This window comes from Meleagris gallopavo, chromosome 13 (assembly GCF_905368555.1).
Source record: "Meleagris gallopavo chromosome 13, MGAL_WU_HG_1.1, whole genome shotgun sequence".
Taxonomy (NCBI): Eukaryota; Metazoa; Chordata; class Aves; order Galliformes; family Phasianidae; genus Meleagris; species Meleagris gallopavo.
In genome coordinates this window covers 3,052,928-3,073,306 of record NC_139416.1, presented here as the reverse complement: position 1 = coordinate 3,073,306, position 20,379 = coordinate 3,052,928, and the positions used below count along the sequence as shown (strand labels likewise).

At 41.6% G+C, this 20,379-nt stretch overlaps 1 protein-coding gene across 1 annotated transcript in view; it reads left to right on the top strand.

The window, feature by feature from the left end:
• The first annotated feature begins 251 nt into the window (after positions 1–251).
• The window catches only part of SLC6A2 (solute carrier family 6 member 2), a 59,862-nt gene continuing 39,734 nt past the window's right edge, over positions 252–20,379 (top strand). The window contains exons 1-2 of the mRNA XM_085234873.1: positions 252–875; positions 19,696–19,827. Of these exons, the coding sequence (XP_085090999.1) occupies positions 569–875; positions 19,696–19,827 (439 nt within the window). The 5' untranslated portion in view covers positions 252–568. The remainder of the gene's footprint in view (positions 876–19,695; positions 19,828–20,379) is intronic.

The window sequence follows — 20,379 nt, the reverse complement described above, 5'->3', positions numbered from 1 at the left end:
GGTTTTGGCGTGGGACTAAGAGCAGCGTCCAGCTCCGCCGTTCATGCTACACCCCCTCGGATTCCGATCACAAAAGCCAAATTCTAGCATGTAACCCAAGGCACGCAGGGCGAGCTGCCTCCGTCCCGCATCTCAGCCAGAAAGCGGTGCGGTTCAGCTCCACCTGCCGCCCGCCGACAGCCCCTTCGGACCGCCCGGCCGGGGACGCGCGGGCAGCGCAGGGCAGCGTCCGAGTGTGATCCCCGATAGCCCCGCTGGGCAGCGCGGGGCGGGCTGCGCTCGGTGCCCGACGGGCCGGGCAAAGCAGGGCGGCCCCAGGTGCGCCGGCTGCCGGCCGCTCCCCTGCGGAGGAAGGGCGCGGGAAGCCCCGCTCCCTGGGGGCACCCCGGTCCCCCCTTCTCCCGCCTCATTTGCATGGCTCTTATTACGGCCGTGCCTCGCTCCTGCCGCGCTGACACCGGCGGGCTGGAGAGCGGAGCCGCCTGCAGCGGGCAGCGCGCTTCCCTCCTTCCCTTCCCTTCCCCGCCCCGCCTCGCCCGCTCCCCCGCCTCAAGCTCGCTCTCTCTGGATGTTTAAGGCGAGGATGAACAAACAGATCCAGCCCGACCGCAAAGTGTCGGTGGTGGCCCCTTTGCCGGAGCGCCCGGGGCCGCCTCCCCCGCGGAAGGACGTGGAGCTGATCCTGGTGAAGGAGCACAACGGCGTGCAATACACCAGCAGCAACCTCCTGCCCGCCGCCCCCGCGCCCCGCTACGGCTCCCAGGACAGGGAGACGTGGGGCAAGAAGATCGACTTCCTTCTCTCTGTCATCGGCTTCGCCGTGGACCTGGCCAACGTCTGGAGGTTCCCCTACCTCTGCTACAAAAATGGAGGGGGTAAGGCACTTCGCGAGGTCTAGCTCCCCGGCCCCCAGGCCCCAAAACCCCAAACCCGGGGGATTTGCCGTAAGGTGCCCGCAGAGGGGCCGCCGCTCCTCCCTTCTCCGTCGGGGCACGGACCGCTCGCCTCCCTCGGAGTTGAACTTAGTTTTGGGCACGGGCGTAGCTGCCTTCTGCTGCCGCGCCAGCCTTCCTTCGTTGGCAGCAAGTAGTATCGAGGGGAGAAAAAAAAAACTCGAGTGGTATGAAGTAGCATCTAGAAAAGTTAGCGCTGGATCAGAAAAAGGTTTCTTTGGGGTGGTTTTAATGGGAGAGTGGATTTCTGCCCTCGTGCTGCAGTTGAGAGGTTCTTTTTCCCAAAGTAGGTAGGAGACTTGTTACAAACAAAGCCTCACCTCCTGCATAGTTTGACAGCAACAAACAGATCACACACAATAGTTACTGTTAGCTCAGAGTGCCTGGCACATCTTCAGAAAGCCCTTAACTCCATCATCCCCTTTCATCTCCCCGAAAGCGGCTGCGTTGGCAGTGATGCCTCCACGTTGTGATGGAGTAACACCATCTGCGAGCCAGGCAGGTGCCTGGGTGCTTAGAAATCTCACATAGGGAGAACAGACCCTGCCTAGCAGATGGAGGAGTGTGTGTGAATGGTGAATGACACAGATGGAAGAACTGCTAGAATGAAAGCACGCTCTGTAAGATAGTTAGGGATGTCTTGTTAATGTGGTTGCCTGGTGATAAAGGCTAAGGGTTCTCACTTGTAGCATAAAATATTTGTTGCCCACGAAAGGAAGAATCCAGGATGGGAGAATCCCCATCAGCTGGCACAGAGTTACACTGATCCTCAGAATTTAACAGGCTAGTGAAGGGCTGGTACTGAAATACTTCCTCCCATCTGGTACCTCCAGAACTTCAGAAGAGGGTCACAGGATCTCTCAGCTCACTACCCAGAAAATGGTCAATACTGGAAAACAAACTTTATCCCTATTTCATTATTGTCCACAACTAATTCCGACAGTTCACACCACAGCAGTACAATGCCTTGTGATAGCAGCAGGCTGCAGGTGTAGTGGAAGCATCACTCAGGTGGCTCCATACATACTCACCTGTCCCATATCTCAATCTTACAAAGTTTAGGGAAAGAGATATGTTTTCCTATCTCACATTGCACACAGCGACACCCACAGTGTTTGAATTCTATCACCCTTTGGGTCACCTTTTATCACATTCTTAGTCTGCTTCCTTTATAGTTTGCAGCTAGTTCAGGCACGGGAAGTAACATCCTGCAACCTCCTTGCATTTGGATTAGTGTTTATGCATTATCTTATGTCAGTTCAGTCAGAGACACCTGCATCTTCTTTAGCATCTTTTGATTTAAAAACTTGCAAACTGGAGCAAACAGAAAGCCAACTATTTCACAGTCACAAGAGGCAGCGAAAAGTTTGAACCCATTCTTCCTTTCTGTCAAAGCAGAATCAGGACCTTTACAAGCAAAGGTAAAGGGGCCCTCTGCTATCAAAGTCTATGGAACAACTGAAAACTGGTTGCTGATATCATAAACACAAACAGCCGTAGGAAGCATGTCAATCAATATGTAGGGTGTCATTCTTGAACATATGTTTATCACAACACTCTTTACTGGCACTTGAAAAGACTTATTTTACCATAAAATGAAAGATGAGATAGTCATCATGATCAAAAATCATCAACAATTCAGAAGGAAAGATGCATGAAGACACGTCAGCTTTGGCTGATGTGAGGACAAACTAGTACTTTATGGTTTGATTGTGTTTGGTTTAATGAAGTTTAATCATCCTGAGATTGTTTTTTTTTCTTTTTCTATGCTGTTTGATAGCCCGTGGCTACCATTGTATCAGCTAATAGTACTCAATGATGACAGTTTCCAGCACAGACCTTGAGCTGAGCAGTAGGGATCACAGATACAGGCTGTGACTTGTGAATGGCTCCATCTCATCCTTCTTTGTTAGCTCTATGGGTAAATTTTCCTACAAGAGCAAAGGAGAACAAGAGGCAGGGGGCAGTGATCTGAGATATTGTTGGGTTTCACTTCTATCCTCCCAGTCCTACATTCGTTGATATTTTTAAATGTGTTTTTTCCCACACTGCTGCTGCAGGAGGGAACCCTGTTAGCACCGCAGCAAGCTTAGCTACCTCAAAAAGAATCCAGTGGGTTACGTATCCATAAAGAAGATGTAATAAAAACAAAGGCACTAATTACACTGCCTTAGTATTTTTGCTAGGCTGCTGAGTGAACTGAGTGGTTACAAACTTGAGTATCTTCAGACTGATGCAAAAAAGACAGTGAAAAGGAAGTATCTTTCATTACCACAAGCCCTAAGCCACTAAGATATTTTAACACCTTTGTTTTTAGCGTATCTTGTGCCATCTAGATGGGAAAAAAATTGCTATCCTTTCAAAATCTACACCCACAAAAGTTCTACAGCACCTCATAAATGTTAAATGGGAATGTTTAAGGACATGGAAGTGGTAGAAAATGGCATTTCCCTCCACATTTGACAAAAATGACATGGGTGACATGGACTATGATGTTCCTAAGACCAGCTATGACTAATTTAAGATGCCAGTGGACACACTTACGGGCCTTTCCATGCTTGTAAAAATAGGTTGTTCTTCATAAAGCCTGAGAACTTCCAGGACCTTGAAAAGTATAAATACACACCGTATTCTCTCAAAGTTGAATTTTCAAGGAGGGAGACACATATACACATATATCCACTTCTTACTAGCCAAATCCTCGAGTTTCTTTCTTTGGTGAACTCCAGGGAAGTTTCCTGATTAAAAAGTACACATAGAGGCTTTCAGGTTGAAGTTCCACGCAGACAAAAGTCCTGTTAATTTTCAGTGAGTTCTGACACAGAGCACGCACCACCCAGAGGTACCTATGTAGTCATTTCTAATGTTATGTTACTTTGGAGACAGCACTGGTGATTTCAGAAAGAAAAAAAAACACAACTATTTATATTTTAAGAAGCTCCCAATAATAAAAAGCTAGAGAGCAAGAGGTATCCAGCAGCACTAAAATGCTGAATGAATAGCCAGAAACATCTGTGTTTTGGGAGTAGCCTGCTGAGACACCCCAATGGGACTTCAGTACAAAGATAGACGGCAGAATGTAACCTTTCTGATGACTGTGGCTTTTGGAAACAGTCTTCAGCTATTAAACAAAATAATCCCACATGTTAAGTAAGATTTAAACAGCTGGAATATTTGTCAGTTACCTGCTTCCATACGAGCTGCATGCTCGTTTGGGCAGACCCAGTGGCTGTGTTATAACATGAATCTGGTGTCAGAAAACTTTCCGGACAGTTTACTCTGAACAGTTTGGATGAGATCTTGTCCTCACTGACTACTCGGAAGCAGGAGTGCCCACTCTGTGTGCTAAACTACTTTATAAAATGACAGGGATGGTACCTCAGCAAGCTGTCATTATGCAGATAAGGTGACACTCCAGAAAGGGCAGAATTCTCAAACAAAAAAAGCCTTGTCAGCTTGGCTGATCAATAAGTACTGTTCAGCTACTCATCACAACACAAAGGAGTAGTACTGTTTGCAACAAGGCAAATGCTTTTTGTGCTGTCCAAGAGTCCAAAATCAGCACAGTATGTCACCGGAGAAATCATCAACTATGGCTGTTCCTACTGGCTGTTCTCACAAGTGCTCTGAGCGCATTATAACTCATGTCTGGAAGAGCCCCTTTGGTGGTGGTGGTGTGTGTTTGTTTCTAAAAAGACTCCCTAGCATGTCTAACCTCTTAAGCATTCCCCAGACCAGTAAGAGGCTGCGCTGAAGTAATAAGTAGTGTCAAAAGTAGAGCCTCGTCAATTTAGGGAAAGATTTGTCATGATAATTTCGATTACACCTAAAATGTTGCTGATGCCAACTGAAGTTGAGTAATGCCTAGCATGATTAACAGATGTGCTCCCTGTGGGGGAAGGTGATGCTCAGCCTTAGGTAACGAAGCTATTGTCGACTCTGTACCAGATACACTTAATATTAGCATTTTTATTTAATTTTCCTGCATAATCTTTGGAAAAATTACTATTTCCCAGTGAAATTTGTGGAAAAAGGATTTACCAACATAAAACACTCCTTTTTGTGAGTCAAAGTATTTGCATGGTCAGTTACGCTTGGGCTACTAATTGTTGGATTAGTCACATGAGACTTACTGTATCATAACAATCAGATTGAGCTTTTCATGAATTTACAAACAGCAGCAGATAAATATTTTAACAGCTCTTTAGCTATCATAATATACACTTTTAATCTCCTTCGAGATGTTATTTTCTTAAGTGTTCATAGAGCACATAATAAATCATTTGCTTCACAGTACAGCTCACCAGCAGTCAATACCTTTTAGAACAGAAGAATCTTACAGCTTATCATAATGCTTCATTTCTTATTCATACTTCCACAAGCTCTTATGCAGGATTTTGCAATCCACAGTGCAGGTACCAAAGACAATATGCAACCAAATGTTCTCTATTATAAATAGGGCTAGTGCATCATATCGCAAAAAACAAGATCTGATGCTGACCTGCAAGCTTGCTTTTCTACCAGGCACTGCACCCAAGTGTTTGCCAGCAAATTTAATCATTAATATGAGTAAGAATACAATCTGGCACTTTAACTTCCAAAGGTGGTTGACCTTTGTCTTTTAATATCAGTGTTTACATTCCAAAATAGCACTGATGATGATGATAAATCAACTTTGAAGCAATCTCATTACAAAGACTATGCCAAGAGTTTGACTCATTAATCAATCAAAGCATGGATGCAAAGCAAGTGATTTTAGTTTCCTAATACAGGCTTTCAACTCCCACTATCAAACCAGTGACCTCAGACAGGTCAAGCTGTTACACTGACATCCCTACAGTGGCCATGAGCTTTGTGCTCCAGGGCTTCACATGAAATTTGGGGCAATCTCAGCTATGCCTTGTTGACATCCCCTTCTTCCTGGATTAAATGGCCAGCTCACAGCTGCTCTCCTCCTTTTCCCACATGACTTCATCACTCCTCTTTCTTCTCTTTGACAGCTATTAATCAGCTGGTTTATATGTAGCGTAGCTTCAGCGAGGCTCACCAGCACTGTAGTTCACATGCCAGCTACTCCTTTGAAATTCTCCGTTCTCCTCATCAGTCTTGCTGGCTCCACAAAATAACTCTTCAGAAAACTGTAATTTCTCCAGGGTTATAAACTACTGTATTTTATACCTACTATATATGAAACATCCTGAATACTTGACAAGGACAAACTGAATATTTCTGACACAAATCTTTCATCAATTCTGAAATTGTAGTTTCTGTCAGACTCAGAATACCATGAAGTAGTACTATATATGAGCTCCCAGCTAAATACCTTATGAAACAGAGAAGTTACCTGACCCTGAACAATTCTAACGACCCTTAGCATGACAATTTTACAAAGGTTCTAGAGAAGATTCATGGTATCTAGATAGAGGTTGCACCTTAAGAGGACCATCCTGTATTCAGTGCAGGACGAGCATTCAGAACTGACTCAAGATGCTCTGATCAAAGTGGTGTTCCACCTTTGCTCCTCCAATAAAGAAGCTGGTGTGACCCCAAATGAGCTGTTTTTCCAACAAAAGCAAGCATGCCTCTTTCTCACTGCAAAGAACAAACATATTTTTTTATTACTGCTCAGAAGCATTTTATTCTAAACTAAGAGGAAGGGAAGACATTGAGTAGTAAAGTGCTATCTTAGTTCCACTGTTTGGAAACATAAAATCTCTGCTTAAAGTTTTTCCCTGTCCATTTCTTTATGCCCTTCTAAGTTATGTGAAGAAGCCATGCATAGCCCTAGAAAGCCCTTCCCACAGGACAGGCATTCCTCCTCTACAAGTTAGTAATGAAAGTTGAGTTAGGATGCTTTACTACATTCATATCAACAGATCCAGGAGTTTCTTAATTTGGCCAGGGATCTCAGCTTTAGGACACTCATTGAAGCTAACACAGCGGGTATCTAATCTTCATCTTTTTCTAGTCTGTTTTCTCCCTGACATCTTTTTAAGCTCTTTATTAAATTTGCTAGAAGCAAAGGAAAACAGAAAGGCCATTTCAGGATTATAGCAGCCAACAGCCTTTCTTTATTAAAGAAATAAAGAATCTGTAAGGAGGCTGAGATGTGGCATGGATGATTTAGGGGCAGAATTTCTCTTTCATCCTTTTGGGAAAATAGCACAAACCTCTCTGTCAGTTCAGTGCATATGTGAATTCAGCAGCCTAAAAGTGGATTTTTCAAAAAATGAATACTTTCATTTCCATACTTAAACCAATGTGAAATAGAAAACTAATAGAGCTACTTAAATGTAAGATGAGAGGGAGCATACAGTTCTGGCAAGTGTTTAAATTTGCTATGAGGGAAGTTATGATTAAAAGCAGTCCACAAATTACTGAGCCTCTTGCTGTGAATTAAAATGGAAACAAATGGTTTACAGAATTCAGAGCAGCTTAAGCAGCAACATCAAAGCTCGCTGCCTAAATTTCTGCTGTGTACAGTGGGAGTCTCATCAGCTGTGCTCAGTTCTAAAGCCTTTGTCCTGCATTCACCAACTGATTAAACAGTTAAGTGTGGCTCTCTAGTATATGTTTGTACTGTAAACTCTATAGCATTTTCATATACTGTAATTACTAGGTGATATTGTAGCTAATTGCTCTCAGCTATGTTACAAAAAAATATATATATAATAATATAAAATATAATAAAGCACAACTAAATACATTCCATACTTAGAGATATTTATATTAAAACACTGTAATTTAGGAGGCAGGAGACAAGTTTATATGAAGTCTTTGTAGTAACAGTTCGAGCTCTTTTATTCCTACCTCTCTCTTTGAACTTCCCATTGGCACTGTATATATTCTTTCCATAGAATATACAAAACCATGCTACTGGGTTTCTGGGAATCTTGCACTGAAAAAAGGATCAGTTATGATTAATTTGCAACTAACTCTTCACTTCTTGCCTCCTAATGTGACAACAAGAAAATGTTATTATTAAAGTTGAAATAACTTGTATTTGGGCCAACTCCCTCACCCCGATCTGCTTTCAGTGAAGTCGATGTAAAGATTCCAGGATTATCTCACTGATCATAAACCTTCAATTTCTCTTCCTCAAGCCATTTGACCCATATCTTGACAACCTATTATTCTCTCTTCCAATTACAACTCCTTAATCTTCCCTTCCCTTTTCACTGCCTCTGTGACATCTTGGATCTGCCATGGCAGGATTTAAGCTTAATTGTGTAGATCTTATGCACTGGTGCCTGAGTGAGAATAGTTTCCAAGGAAAGGCTTTATTGCCCCTCAGAACTTGACTTCCCAGAGATAAACATCTGAGTCCTCTGGGAAACCAGCAGCAGAAGTGCCCACATCCCAAGTAATGCTGAAACAGCCCTGATTTCATGGAAGCCCAGGAGAGAGAACTGCAGTACAGTTCAGCATCTCAGCTTCTGTATAGATTCAGTGCACTTCATTTCAGCCTTATAAGAGTTTGAAACTTTTATTTCATAAACAAGGAGAAAGGAGGTAGGAGCAAAGGAGAGGAGACAGTTAAGTTGCCTGCATTGTGACATTCTTTGTGAAGACCACAGAAAAAACTCTAACTACTAATCAAGGGAATCTTTTGTTTTATTCTCACTCTTGCTCCTTTCCCCCACTCTGCATTTAAACACATTGTGCAATCTCTCTCTGAAGCATGACAAAGGTTGAGAACTAGGGTCTGTCATATAGCAACAGAAACCACCAGTGGGGAGAACTGTCCCTGTAAGCCACATATTTCTTTACACCCATATTCATCCAAAGCACACCAGCAAGTTTCCAGCGCACAGAGCTCCATGATAACAAGTTCATAAATAAAACACAGGACAGGAATTGGGCAGGCAGTTATCTTTTGCCAGTCCATAAATGATTTCTGTGACTAGTGTTCTGATTGCTGGCACGCAGTAAAACAGGCTGCCCTTATTATATCGTAAGACTTTTTATAGAAGATGGTAATTTTTCCAGTGCTCCTGCTCTTTGTTTAAGGCTTTGAGGACAACCACGCGCTTCCAAAAGCACAAATAACTGCAGAAGGTGCACTATTTACATAGACATTAACTGGTTGCTATTATTTGGCTATTACTATTGTCTAAGAATATATGCAAATTTAAGTGTCTAAAATACTCTCCAGCCCTATCAAACTGGTGCTAGAGTACTCAAACATGAAGCCTTTCTTGATTTGCTTTGTTATTAACTGCTTCCCTAGAAAATGCGAGTTACGCTAGCATAAACGTGCAGGATCAGAAGAGCACAGATGGTTTGATCCCATCCCACTGAGGCACACAGGAGTTGTGATTTCAGCAGTGAAAGAATATTACTCTTCCAGAGCTTGAGAAAACTATTGCACAAGTTCCAAGCACTGCAATTAGTGACAGAGTGAGCAACAAGCCATGCCTTGCTACAGCCCTCCTGCTAGTTTGAGAAACAGCTTCTGCGGTGTTATGTACAGGAAGGATTGTAGCCGGGTGACTGCATGGCATTCCTCTTTACTGAAGGCTGCAGAATGGTGGGAAGCAAGCAGGGGGTTTTCTGGCTCCTCAGCAGCATGCAAGAATACACCCTTATTGCTTCCCTGACCTTACAAACAGGCTGCTCCCAGGGGTCTAATGTATGCACTGAAAAAAGCAGCCAAGCACTATGTATCTAGTTTTTTGCTCCACGTGTACCGGGTAGCACTCTTCACTGCTTTAACTTTTGTTTCTCCTCCCTTTTCAGTAGTCAAACTCCCTTTGCAATGTCCGTCCTGAAGCATGCCAAGGATGTCAACACAGTACTTTCCCTTAAGATCTGCTCCCTCAAGATTTTCTTGAGGAAAAGTATGAAACTGATGTCAAATTCCAGTTTATTTTAAAAAAGAAAAAGAAAATTAATTAATTTAAAAAAAAAAAAAAAAAAGAGGAAAGGCTGTACTTATTCTGACACACTGCTCTACATAGCAGTGTAACAGACAAACTTTCTCTGGACCACAAGATGGAGCAGTAGATCCTTATAGATCTTAGTAGATCCCAATCTGATAATCAAAAAGCTATCTAGTATGTGTATTGGAGGAAAAATGACTGAAGGACCTAACAGAACGGCTCATGACTTTCACATACGGAGCTGCCAGTATCAGCAATGACTGCTCCCAGGCAGACCCTTCTTTGATTTCCCTTTAGCAGAAAGCTAATAGGGGCAGCAGCTTTCAGTGATGTGTAATTTGCACCAAGAGGTATCCTTGTCTGCCTCTAAAGCTCAAATGTTTGTGTCCCCTTATTTAGAAGGGCTTAAATATGTAAGTGGCATCTTATATATTAGCTTTATAACAAAATAAAGGAATAGCTTATTGGGGTGTGCAGATGTGTCTGTGAGATCATGAGGCAGGTTTTGGCAAGACTGGTGATATTCTGGGATTTTATCTGGGAGAAGAGTTTGATCATTTGCTCCCTTTCTGTAATTCGTCCTTCATTTTCTAATAGTTCTACAAAGCCTTAGTTAAAATCAATAGATTCATAAACCACAAGGGAAAAATCCTGACCCAGCTGAAGTCAATGGGTGTTTTTTTTCCATTGACGTCACCAGAGCCAGGATTTCAACCCAAATAACAGACGTCTCTCTCTTAAGGGCTCCTAAGTAGACAGAATTTCCAGACTAAGAATTTGCGAGAAGAAAAACAGAGGAAAGTAATAAAAAACTATTCAGACTAAACTGATAGAAGACTTCCACTGACTAGTAACTGATCTGCACTAGGTGCAACTGTTCAGTACTTCAGCCAATAAACAAAATGCCAGGACTTACATAGATGATGTTCATTATTACACAAAATGAATTTATTCTGTGAGAGTTAGATAATGACCTCAACATTCTCCTATGTAGGGCTCAAGCTATAAAAATGTACTATTTTAAGAAGTGCGTTCTATTCTGTTTCATAGAGACAAATGATTAGGCAAGAATCTTTTTCTGGCTGTCAGGGCTAAAGAGAAGAGCTGGGAAAACACAAAGCAAGAACAGGACTTCAAAACCAGGAGGCAAATAAAAGGACTGGACTAGAAGACCTTACATTTTAAGACACTTTCAATTATTCTGGGGATTAATACATGGTTTGTAAATTTCTGAATTGCCAACTTTAGGAATAGAGCTGTCACCAGTTGCTCTCTTCCTTCACTCATTCCTAAAGTAAAGCAACTGAAAACAGTGATCAGACTATTCCTAAATTGCAATGTAATCCTTCGCTACTCATATGCAGGCTACTGACAAAATCACTATCTTTAATTCTAACTTAAGGAACTTGGACATCTTCAAGATCACCTACATTTTTCCTCCTAGATTTTACAATCGTGAGGTGTTATGTCCTCAAAAGCTGTTTAGCTAGGAAAAACTACAGCTGTGCGATGCATCAGGAGTCACCAAGTTTTGCCACACTAACTAACCTCCTGTAAGTTGTGTTTGTGGTGAACAAAACTACCCAATTGCAAGCTGCAATGGGAAAGGCTCACAATCTCTTCCAGCATTTCAGCTTGGAGGTCCCACACACAGTGGCAGTGATGGAGCATATGCTGGACTGCTTTGATTAGGGAAAGCATTTGCTTTGCTGCTTGTTGCAAATTAGGAAAATAACCCATGGAGAATTACTTCATTCTTTATGGAACTGTGTTCATTTTCTACTTTCAAGCCTTGTATAAATATGCATTATAAATAGTTTACAGTAGGATTATATTCTGCTTCCTGTAGAGGCATGAGAAAGACCACTGATCCCAAAGGCTTCATTTATAATGACTGAGAGTAAAGCTCTGATTGACCAGATTTCATACAGGTAGGAATGTACAACTGCCCCATGCTTCTGTGACAGAACACAACCCTTTATTGACAAGAAGAATTTAGAGGAGTTTGCTGTACAAGAGTTAGTAAAAGTTTAGATAGCACAGAAAGTATTAAAGTATTACGAATAAATCTCTAATGAAGCCTGGAAGGAAAAGGAATGTTTTGCTTTGGTCACTGTGTCCAAAATATTAGACTTATAATTTAAGATTGGATTAATCACTAAACGTACAGCAAATTTTAAGAGTACCTCAGGATGTTTATACTTGACTCTTCTGTAGCTGAATTTCAAGGCATTTACCTCCTATTGGTTTGTACACTAATCCTCTTGAAAGCTGCCTGGCACTTGTCTAGAGCTGATTTAAGATGTCATAAGCGCTTCGTTTCACCTTGGCACAGTTACAAATCTCATGATGCCTAAAACGGGTATTGTGGCCTCTCCAGAGAGTGCTCAACTTGTGGGTTGTTTTTAAGTTTAACAACTAAAGACAACTTGCAAAAGACAAGCAGTCTGAGAGGAAACACCCTTCATTTGAGGTTGTGCTGGGAACTCCTAACTGTACTGTTACACATGCAGAACAAAGTGCATTTCAGACTTCTTGTTTCACTGTGCACCTGGGTTACTACTAGAGCTCTAATGAGCACTAGAGCTTGAACCTTCTCATTAATATCCCATTACGTTTTGTTGCCATGAGAGAGATGGCAGCAGAGGGGCACTCTGGCAGAATTGTGCCTGACATGGAAGTGTGTAGGAAGAAAAGGCAATGACATTGAATTCCTCTGTACAGAAAAATAGCACTCATTGACATTCATCAGTGCTTGCTGAACAGATGGAGACCAACCAGTGGACGTGAGCGCAGTGAGGTAGTGAGTGGTGCATTTCAGCAGTGGTGACGCTGGTCACCTCCACTGGTGCAGATTTCTACAAGTATGCATGCAGGCTCCTGTTCATCACTGGCAAAAATGCAGAAGGGACTGTGTTGAAAAAAAAATAGTGTTTTGTAGCTGAGAATGTTCCCTGTCACACAGTGCTGTTGTGCTCTTTGCATCTGTTGCGGTTTCTGTGGAAATAAATATGAGGCATTACTTTTGGAGCAACCTGTGTATCTAACAATCTCTTCTGGCATCAAAATCAGGATCACGAACCCTGAAAATATTCATTTTAGTTTATAACTGGCTGAAACAAAACCAATAACAATGAACATACAAGTTCATTGAGAAGGGAGAGAAAACTATGACTAACAGTCTGTATCTGAAGTAAAACAGTAGTTGCCAAAATCCCACTGGCACCAAGCAAGGACTTCCCTATGCTTAAAAGAGAATGTGATGAAGTAATATCTTCTTTCATGTACATGACTATATTCTGTACATTACAGAAAATGATTTTTAAAACACCGTATTTCAGAGCATGCTATCAGATGAAGTTAGTTTATTGAAGATTTTCCAGTGCTGGAATCCAGCAAAACTTGCTGATCTCGATCCACAGTAAATAGCTTCTGATGTCTTTGCTGAAAAATAGTCAGCCAAGGGTGCTCTACTACTGGTAAATCAGAGCACATTTTGACAAACACTTTGATTTCGTACATCTCAAGTACAGCCTACACCTTACATGGGTGGTTTTTTTGATATGATTCAATTGCAGGTGAATATATCCATGCGTCACATCTAATGATTGCAAGGTGGGGGGAAAAAAAAAACTGCTAACAGTGGAAAACTAATGAAACAATAGAAAGATTTTTTCCTTCTTAATTTATCAACTCTTAAGCTTCCAAGCATGTCTGTTGTAAAGTAGCATCCTTCCCCAGATGAGCTTTTGCACCCTGACCCAGTGGCTCAGTAGTGCTCACTTCTCCCACCCAGCACCTCCAGAACAGCTTGCTAACTGCAAAGCCTGCTGCTTTGTTCTCAACAGGGTCAGCCGCTCTGTAAAGGACACCATCACACCTCACAAACCCTGTCTTGTTGCACACTGGTAATAGAGATTTCATAAGTCTCATAACAGTCTACAAGCTGTCTCCAGATTCCAGCTCTCTTCTTCTCCCAGTGAGTTAAAAAAGAAAAAAGCACAAAATGAACAGGATGGATTCGGGCAGGAATGTCAGCCACTAGACCTTCATGTTCATACAGTCTCCAGGTCATTTACTTACCAAACTGTCAAAACCCAAGTGGATGCCAATTCATTCATTTATAAACAAAGGGGTCAACTACAATAGCAAACCTGGTACAAGGTTGGATAATGGTGAAACAAATGCTTTCACTGCCATCTCACCTCAGTTTGTTAGACTTCATGCAGTCACAATCATGGCAGAAGATGGGAATGGCTTAATTCATTTCGTAAGCTTGCAGCAGTGAAGGTCAGCAGCAGACATGCTGACATAGCTCCAGAATTCCCACTGCCATACTGGGCGTCTTAGACTAACCTTACCTGTATTGTCTAAAACCCACCATGTTTCTTTATTCTTTAGTTTCTTTCCAAAGAACACAGGTCAGAGTTCTGTTCTTATGTGGTTCAACGATTATCTTTAAACTGCACACTGCTGTAAATATGACCATTTCATTAATTTATACAAAGGGGACCTTAGCCAATGACTTGGGTGTTATTTATGAATGAATCATGCTGCTCTGAGCAGCTGGGTGTATTTAACTCTCATTAATTTGTTCAAAGTAGCTACTAACGAGTTTCTTTAGTTCATTATTCTCATAGCAGAAAGCTGAAGAGATTATTGGGTTTGCACGGAAGAGTAACCCATTCTTTTACATACCAGTAACAAGCTTATAAACAGACTACACTTCAAGTCTCTTCAAATGATTTCTAAGCAGCAGGTTAACAGCTCAAGATAGCAAGTACATAAATAAATAGGTAGAATAAATAAATAAATACATACATAAATACATAAACAAAGGCTTCAGTTGGACATCAGCCCGTGTACAGCATTGAACCATTTCTGGAAACTATTTGTTTTAATTTTCTTTGAGCAAAAGGAACACTGTTAAAATTGGAATTCTGGACAAAAAAACTGAAGGCTCTTGCCCAGAGTGAGAGTTGGAACATAAATAGGTTCAAATCTAGCAATTTGTTAGAGCAGCTAAATACAAGGGTTTCAAAAGAAACATGTAAGTCAAGATGGTATAGCTCCACTGCTCCACTGCTTTTATGGTTCAGAAATAGTTTCCATAAAAAAGGCTGCCTACTTGGAAGATTTTATATAAGCAAAGTGCTGTGAAGTTTTTATAGTATGCCGTTCAATCTGTTTCGCAGAAAAATGTTATTTTTGACTACCATAATCTACCTCTGTTCAACATCATCATCTAGCTGCTGTTAAAATCATCTTGACTTTGGCACTGAGGCTACATCATGCTCCTCTGCATCTCTGACTTCTCTTTGCTGTACCATGCAAACCCGTACTGCTTTTACTCCCTGGGCAGTAAAGATTGGGTCTACCCACCTGCTTCTTTCTACTTAGACTCCAACAAACACAGCTTGCTGCAAGCTGACCTCCCCAGAGATACTCTGTGTCTGTGCTGGCAAGCCAGTAACAAGCTTGAAGACCCAGAATTAGGATTTCTGTACTGAGAAATACCTCCCTTTCCAGCCACTTAGTTTTTCTATCTGTGCTGATCTCACACAACCTAGATTTCAGAATCTCTGCATTGGGGATTTCCTTTTTTTATTCACAAGAGTCTTACACTAGTAGAGTTTCCACCCATTTTCCTTGTTACCCAGGGAAATTGTCAATTGGTTGCTGATATTCTTTCAAGTACTCTTTACTCACAGTTTGATCAGGCACAGATCAGGTACAGAGATTAGCTTGTATTTCAATTCATCTTTTGGAAGATCTTTGTTTTTAGACTCTATTCTTGAACAAATACTGGCAACACTTCTATCTGAAAACATACTGCTATGCTTGCCCAAAGTTTGTTAGCTTAGCAGACACCCCTGCCAGTTAAAGTTTTGACTAGAATATCCATGGTAACAAAGGCAGAAGGCTAATAATGGACCAGCAGGAGTACTACAAAATCATTTCAGCTAACCCTGTCCTGGCCAGCTTCTTGTACACGCTTCAGCAAATTCTTCTAGGACAACAGTCATTGTTTAAATGATCATTTTCAAGCATTAGTAATTCAGTGCTGCATTCTTTCTGGTATTCAAGAGTGAAATAAGTCCTTCTTGTAGGATTGAGAGAACTATTTGAGGCTGTTTTCCTCTCTGCTTCCCCACTAAGGATGCTGTGAATGTTGGACAACAGAGGGAGGAGAAATTCAGAGTAAACACCGCTAGACTAAAATGAAAAGGTTGTTTTGGCACTCAACTCAGGAATGCAAAACCTGTCCTGTCATTTGCCCTGCATTAATCAGACATTGTAGTTCTTTAAAAACAAAAACAACAAAAACCACTGTGCGACTTTCCACTTGAAGTTTCACATAGGTGGTTCATGTAGAAGTAGAGTTTGACCTCATCTTATTTCACATAAACACATAAGGCTTCCTTTACTCTGTGTGCACTATGGTACCATAAGGGAATGAAGTACGCAAATCTCATGAAATCCATAAGCACTGAAAAGCAGCATGTGCAACAGCCCAAGGGCAACGTGTGGCCTTTGAGCTACACGTGACTCAGTAGCAAGTCAAGCCAAGTCTAGGTTACAAATGTTAATTACTCCAGATTTTTGGCTAGGAGGGGAAAGTAGGAACCGTTAGGGATTGCTGAAACCAGTAATGCTTTCTGGGCTGCAGCTGTGTGCTCAGCCTCATGCCCTCACACAGTGAGGGAGTGGAATCCCTTGAGCACTATCAGGATGTTGCTGCCAATGCAGCAATCCCACACTTACATTCCCTCAGCTCTGAGGTAGGTAGATCTTGGCTAGCTGCTCATCCAGTCTGAAATGTTAGCCAAACCGTGTGCTCCCTGGAATTCAGCTGTCAGAGCTATAGTAATGTGCTGGCCTTTTGCATTCATGCAATTGGAGCACAGTAGTTTGCATGGCACAGGCAGGAGGGACACAGTTGGCATTGTGTCACCCTTCCTAATGGTTTGTCTTCATAGACCAGGTAGGCATTTGCTACTCCTGCAGAGAAACATGTTGCTGTGCCCAAGTTCACAGCAGCAGACCCACAGCAAGAGGCTCAGTAGGATGCAATTTGCCCCCTGCCTCATCTATAGGGCGTTAGCAACAAGCTCACAGGATGCTATAAGGTCTCCTTTCCAAAAAGGCCCTGCTTTTCACAAGCTACTGTGCACAAACCAGTCCCACTGTGGAGCCTTTTCTTCCTAGGGTAAGAAGACCAGATATCAAGATACTGACAAAAGTATGTGACTTTTGGTGCTGTTTTGCCTAATCGGAAAGTCCTAACAAGAAATGCCCAGAAGTCTCCAAAAATATTTGAGACAACTTAATGTGAAAGCATCCTTACTTTGTGTGCTTATTAATCTCTAATTTATTTCAAAATGCTTCACTCACCATCTTTGTTACCTGAAAAGTAACCCCAGCTATGAAACTCTACTATGCCATGTAATTGCTTTTGGCAGAAAATGACATCACATTTTATTAATCCCTTGGGAATGAGGGTTGGGAAGGAAAGGAATAAAAGAAAAACTTCATTTATCTAAAGCCTGGAATGATTTGCAGCCAAATATATGATGCTTAAGCAAGTGTGCATAAGTATGGTACACTTCACAGTTCATCAAAGTATTAATCATATTTAGAAAACACGTATTTTAAACTACCATTTAATATTTATGTCTACTACACATCTCCAAGAGAACTGTCTCACACGCATATTTCCCTATTCAATTTGTGGCATAATTTTTTCCATGCCTCTTGACATAGTTAATCAAATCACACTCATACAAACTCCAATACCTGCCGAAGGCAGCATGCTAGGTTTGTGAGTCAGATCTGTATGCTGTAGTAGTGTTGAAGCAAGACAAGCGTGGCAGTTGAAAAGCTGTCATTTCCAAGACCTATGAACGTAAATCCACCTAAAATGATTTCTGTAGATATTGCTACTAATGAAAACAATATGAACTTTCCCAAATCGAATTAGTTGAGCATGCTTCAACACTGAACATAACTCTGAACAACAGGATCTCAAATGTGTAAAAACACCAATATTTTTCCTCTAGAATATATTAACACATTGTAGCTCAAACAGTACAGCACTGGAAGGCTTATGAATTCCACTGAAATGTTATTAAAGTATGCATCATTTGTACTGAGTAGCTCCTGTGAATATAGGCTGCAAGTTGCACAACCCTCTTTAGAAACATGAAAGAGAAGAATCATGCCTCCTAATATGAGAAAACCAATGTATTTAGATTGCTCCAAAAGTAATGCCTCCTGTTCATTTCCATAGAAACTACAACAGATGCAAAGAGCACTGTAACACTATGTAATAGAGCACATTCTCAGCTACAAAACACTGTTTTTCAACACAGTCACCACCATTAGCTGTGCATTTTTGCCAGCAATGAACAAAAGCCTACATGCTGCACCCATAAAAATCTGCACCAGTGGAGATGACCATTATCATCACTGCTGAAACAAACCACCCCTTGCCTCACTGTGTTCACATCTACTGGTTGATCAAAATTCAGCAAGTGTCAATAAATGTCAGTGGGTGCCATTTTTTGTCCATGGAGGAATTCAACAACACACCTTTTCTTTCTATGCGCTTCCATGCCATTTGGTCAGACTGCCCCTCTGCTGCCATCTGTTTCAGGGCAACAAAATATAACAGAATATTGATGAGAAGGTTCAGCCTCTACAGCCATGCCACCTCTGATGTTGTGGGTCATCATAATAAAATAGGGGTCATTACTTTCGGAGCAGTTCTTGTATTTCAGCTGTTCAGATAAACTTGCAATGCTTTTAGCTATTTTTTATTTCTGTTGCTACACCTTGGCTCTGTTTCACTACCAAATTTCAGTATTAGAATCCCCGAATTTCAGACTGAATGCTGAATACATTGCCCTTGCCATTACATTATAGCACATTACTTCCTAGAGGTAGACTGTGGTAAGAGTAAGGGAACAGGTCTTGGCTTTGCATTATTCTGCACTGTGTCCTATAATTTCTCTCTCTGAGCAGTTATGGTAGCCAGCTCACTCTAGGAATAGCCACGAAAAGCAGACACAAAACATAAAGGAACAACAACTATTCAGATACTTTTAATGTACAAAATTCATGCTGCTTACTGGCCTGCTGTAGATAGCTTCAGTAATACCTTTAGCTTTTATAGACTGCACGTGCCTTCTGAAAGTTTATGTATTTAGAAGCAGAGCACTTATTTTCTTTTGCAAGGAAAGCTTTCAAGTGACTAAGCCAGTACAACAGGCCTTAAAGGTTTGCACAGACTCCTACTCCTTGCTGTTGGGAAAGACAGAAGTTGCTGTTTCATTACTTTTTCTGTTGCTGAACAATTTTAAGCAGGTTTGTCGCAATCTATTTTCTTTTAAGTCAGTAACTCCTAAGGAGACCAGGCCATCATTCTGGATACTTAGCGATTCTCTCAGTTTTTATCACAACAATCCAGTCATTTTTTTAATGCAGATATTTTACATTAATTTAACTCTTCAGAACCAAGCAAGCTATGCAATGAAATGAAAACTGCACTTTAGAGCCACCACAAAGCAGAAAGCTGACTGAGTATCCAGCTATTAAGCACAACACCAACTATAACTGATAATTCATACCGTCACATATAGCCATTCCTTTTGGGGGAGTCTTCTTTCTTTGACTTGGATCATATAAAACAACTAAGAAATTTTCAGACAGACAAGAGAACAAAGATTCTTCTTTCTAGGAAGAATCTTTTTTCCTTTCTAGTTCCCAAAAGCAGTAGCTTTGTCTTTAGCCAGTTAGCTAGCAATAAAGTAAAATGTAATCAAAATATAGACTACAATGTCTAATTATTTTATTTTCAGGTGCTTTTCTTATTCCCTACATCCTCTTCCTAATCATTGCTGGAATGCCCCTGTTCTATATGGAATTAGCACTGGGACAGTACAACCGAGAAGGAGCTGCCACTGTGTGGAAGATCTGCCCAGTGTTCAAAGGTAAGCGTCCCTCTGCTGGCTTGGAAAGCACAGTGAGGGTGCCAACACCTGCAACTACAAACAAAAGAAAGGTCTTGTCTTTCCACAGACAGCATGATATTTGCTGACCTTTCTCTAACCCTTGAAGTCAGAAGCCTTTTTGTTATCATGGGTGAAGCAGAAAATGATAAAAGCCACACACAGTAATCATCTTGCAGGCTTTAGCTGAGGAGTGCAGCAGAGAGCAATAAGCAGAAGGAGCAGTTCAGCCCTGTCTCCCTTTTGCCTGTACACCGGGGATGGGGGGAGTTGAGTTTTTCTGGGTGGAAGGAGGGCTGAAGATGCAAAAGATTAGAAATATCAAACCTTATCCATGTCAGTTCAGCCCTGTCCCCCTCTGCGACACGCAAGCAAGAAATAGCTGGGGTTAGCTGCTGGGGGCACTGAGGGGCTGTCTAAGGTGGTGTTTCTGGATGAAAGAAACCATGTGGCTTCTGTACATGAAACATGTCTTAAGGAGCCTCAAGAATTTTCTTAACCGTTGCTTACCAGCAAAAATCGTGAGCTACCCAA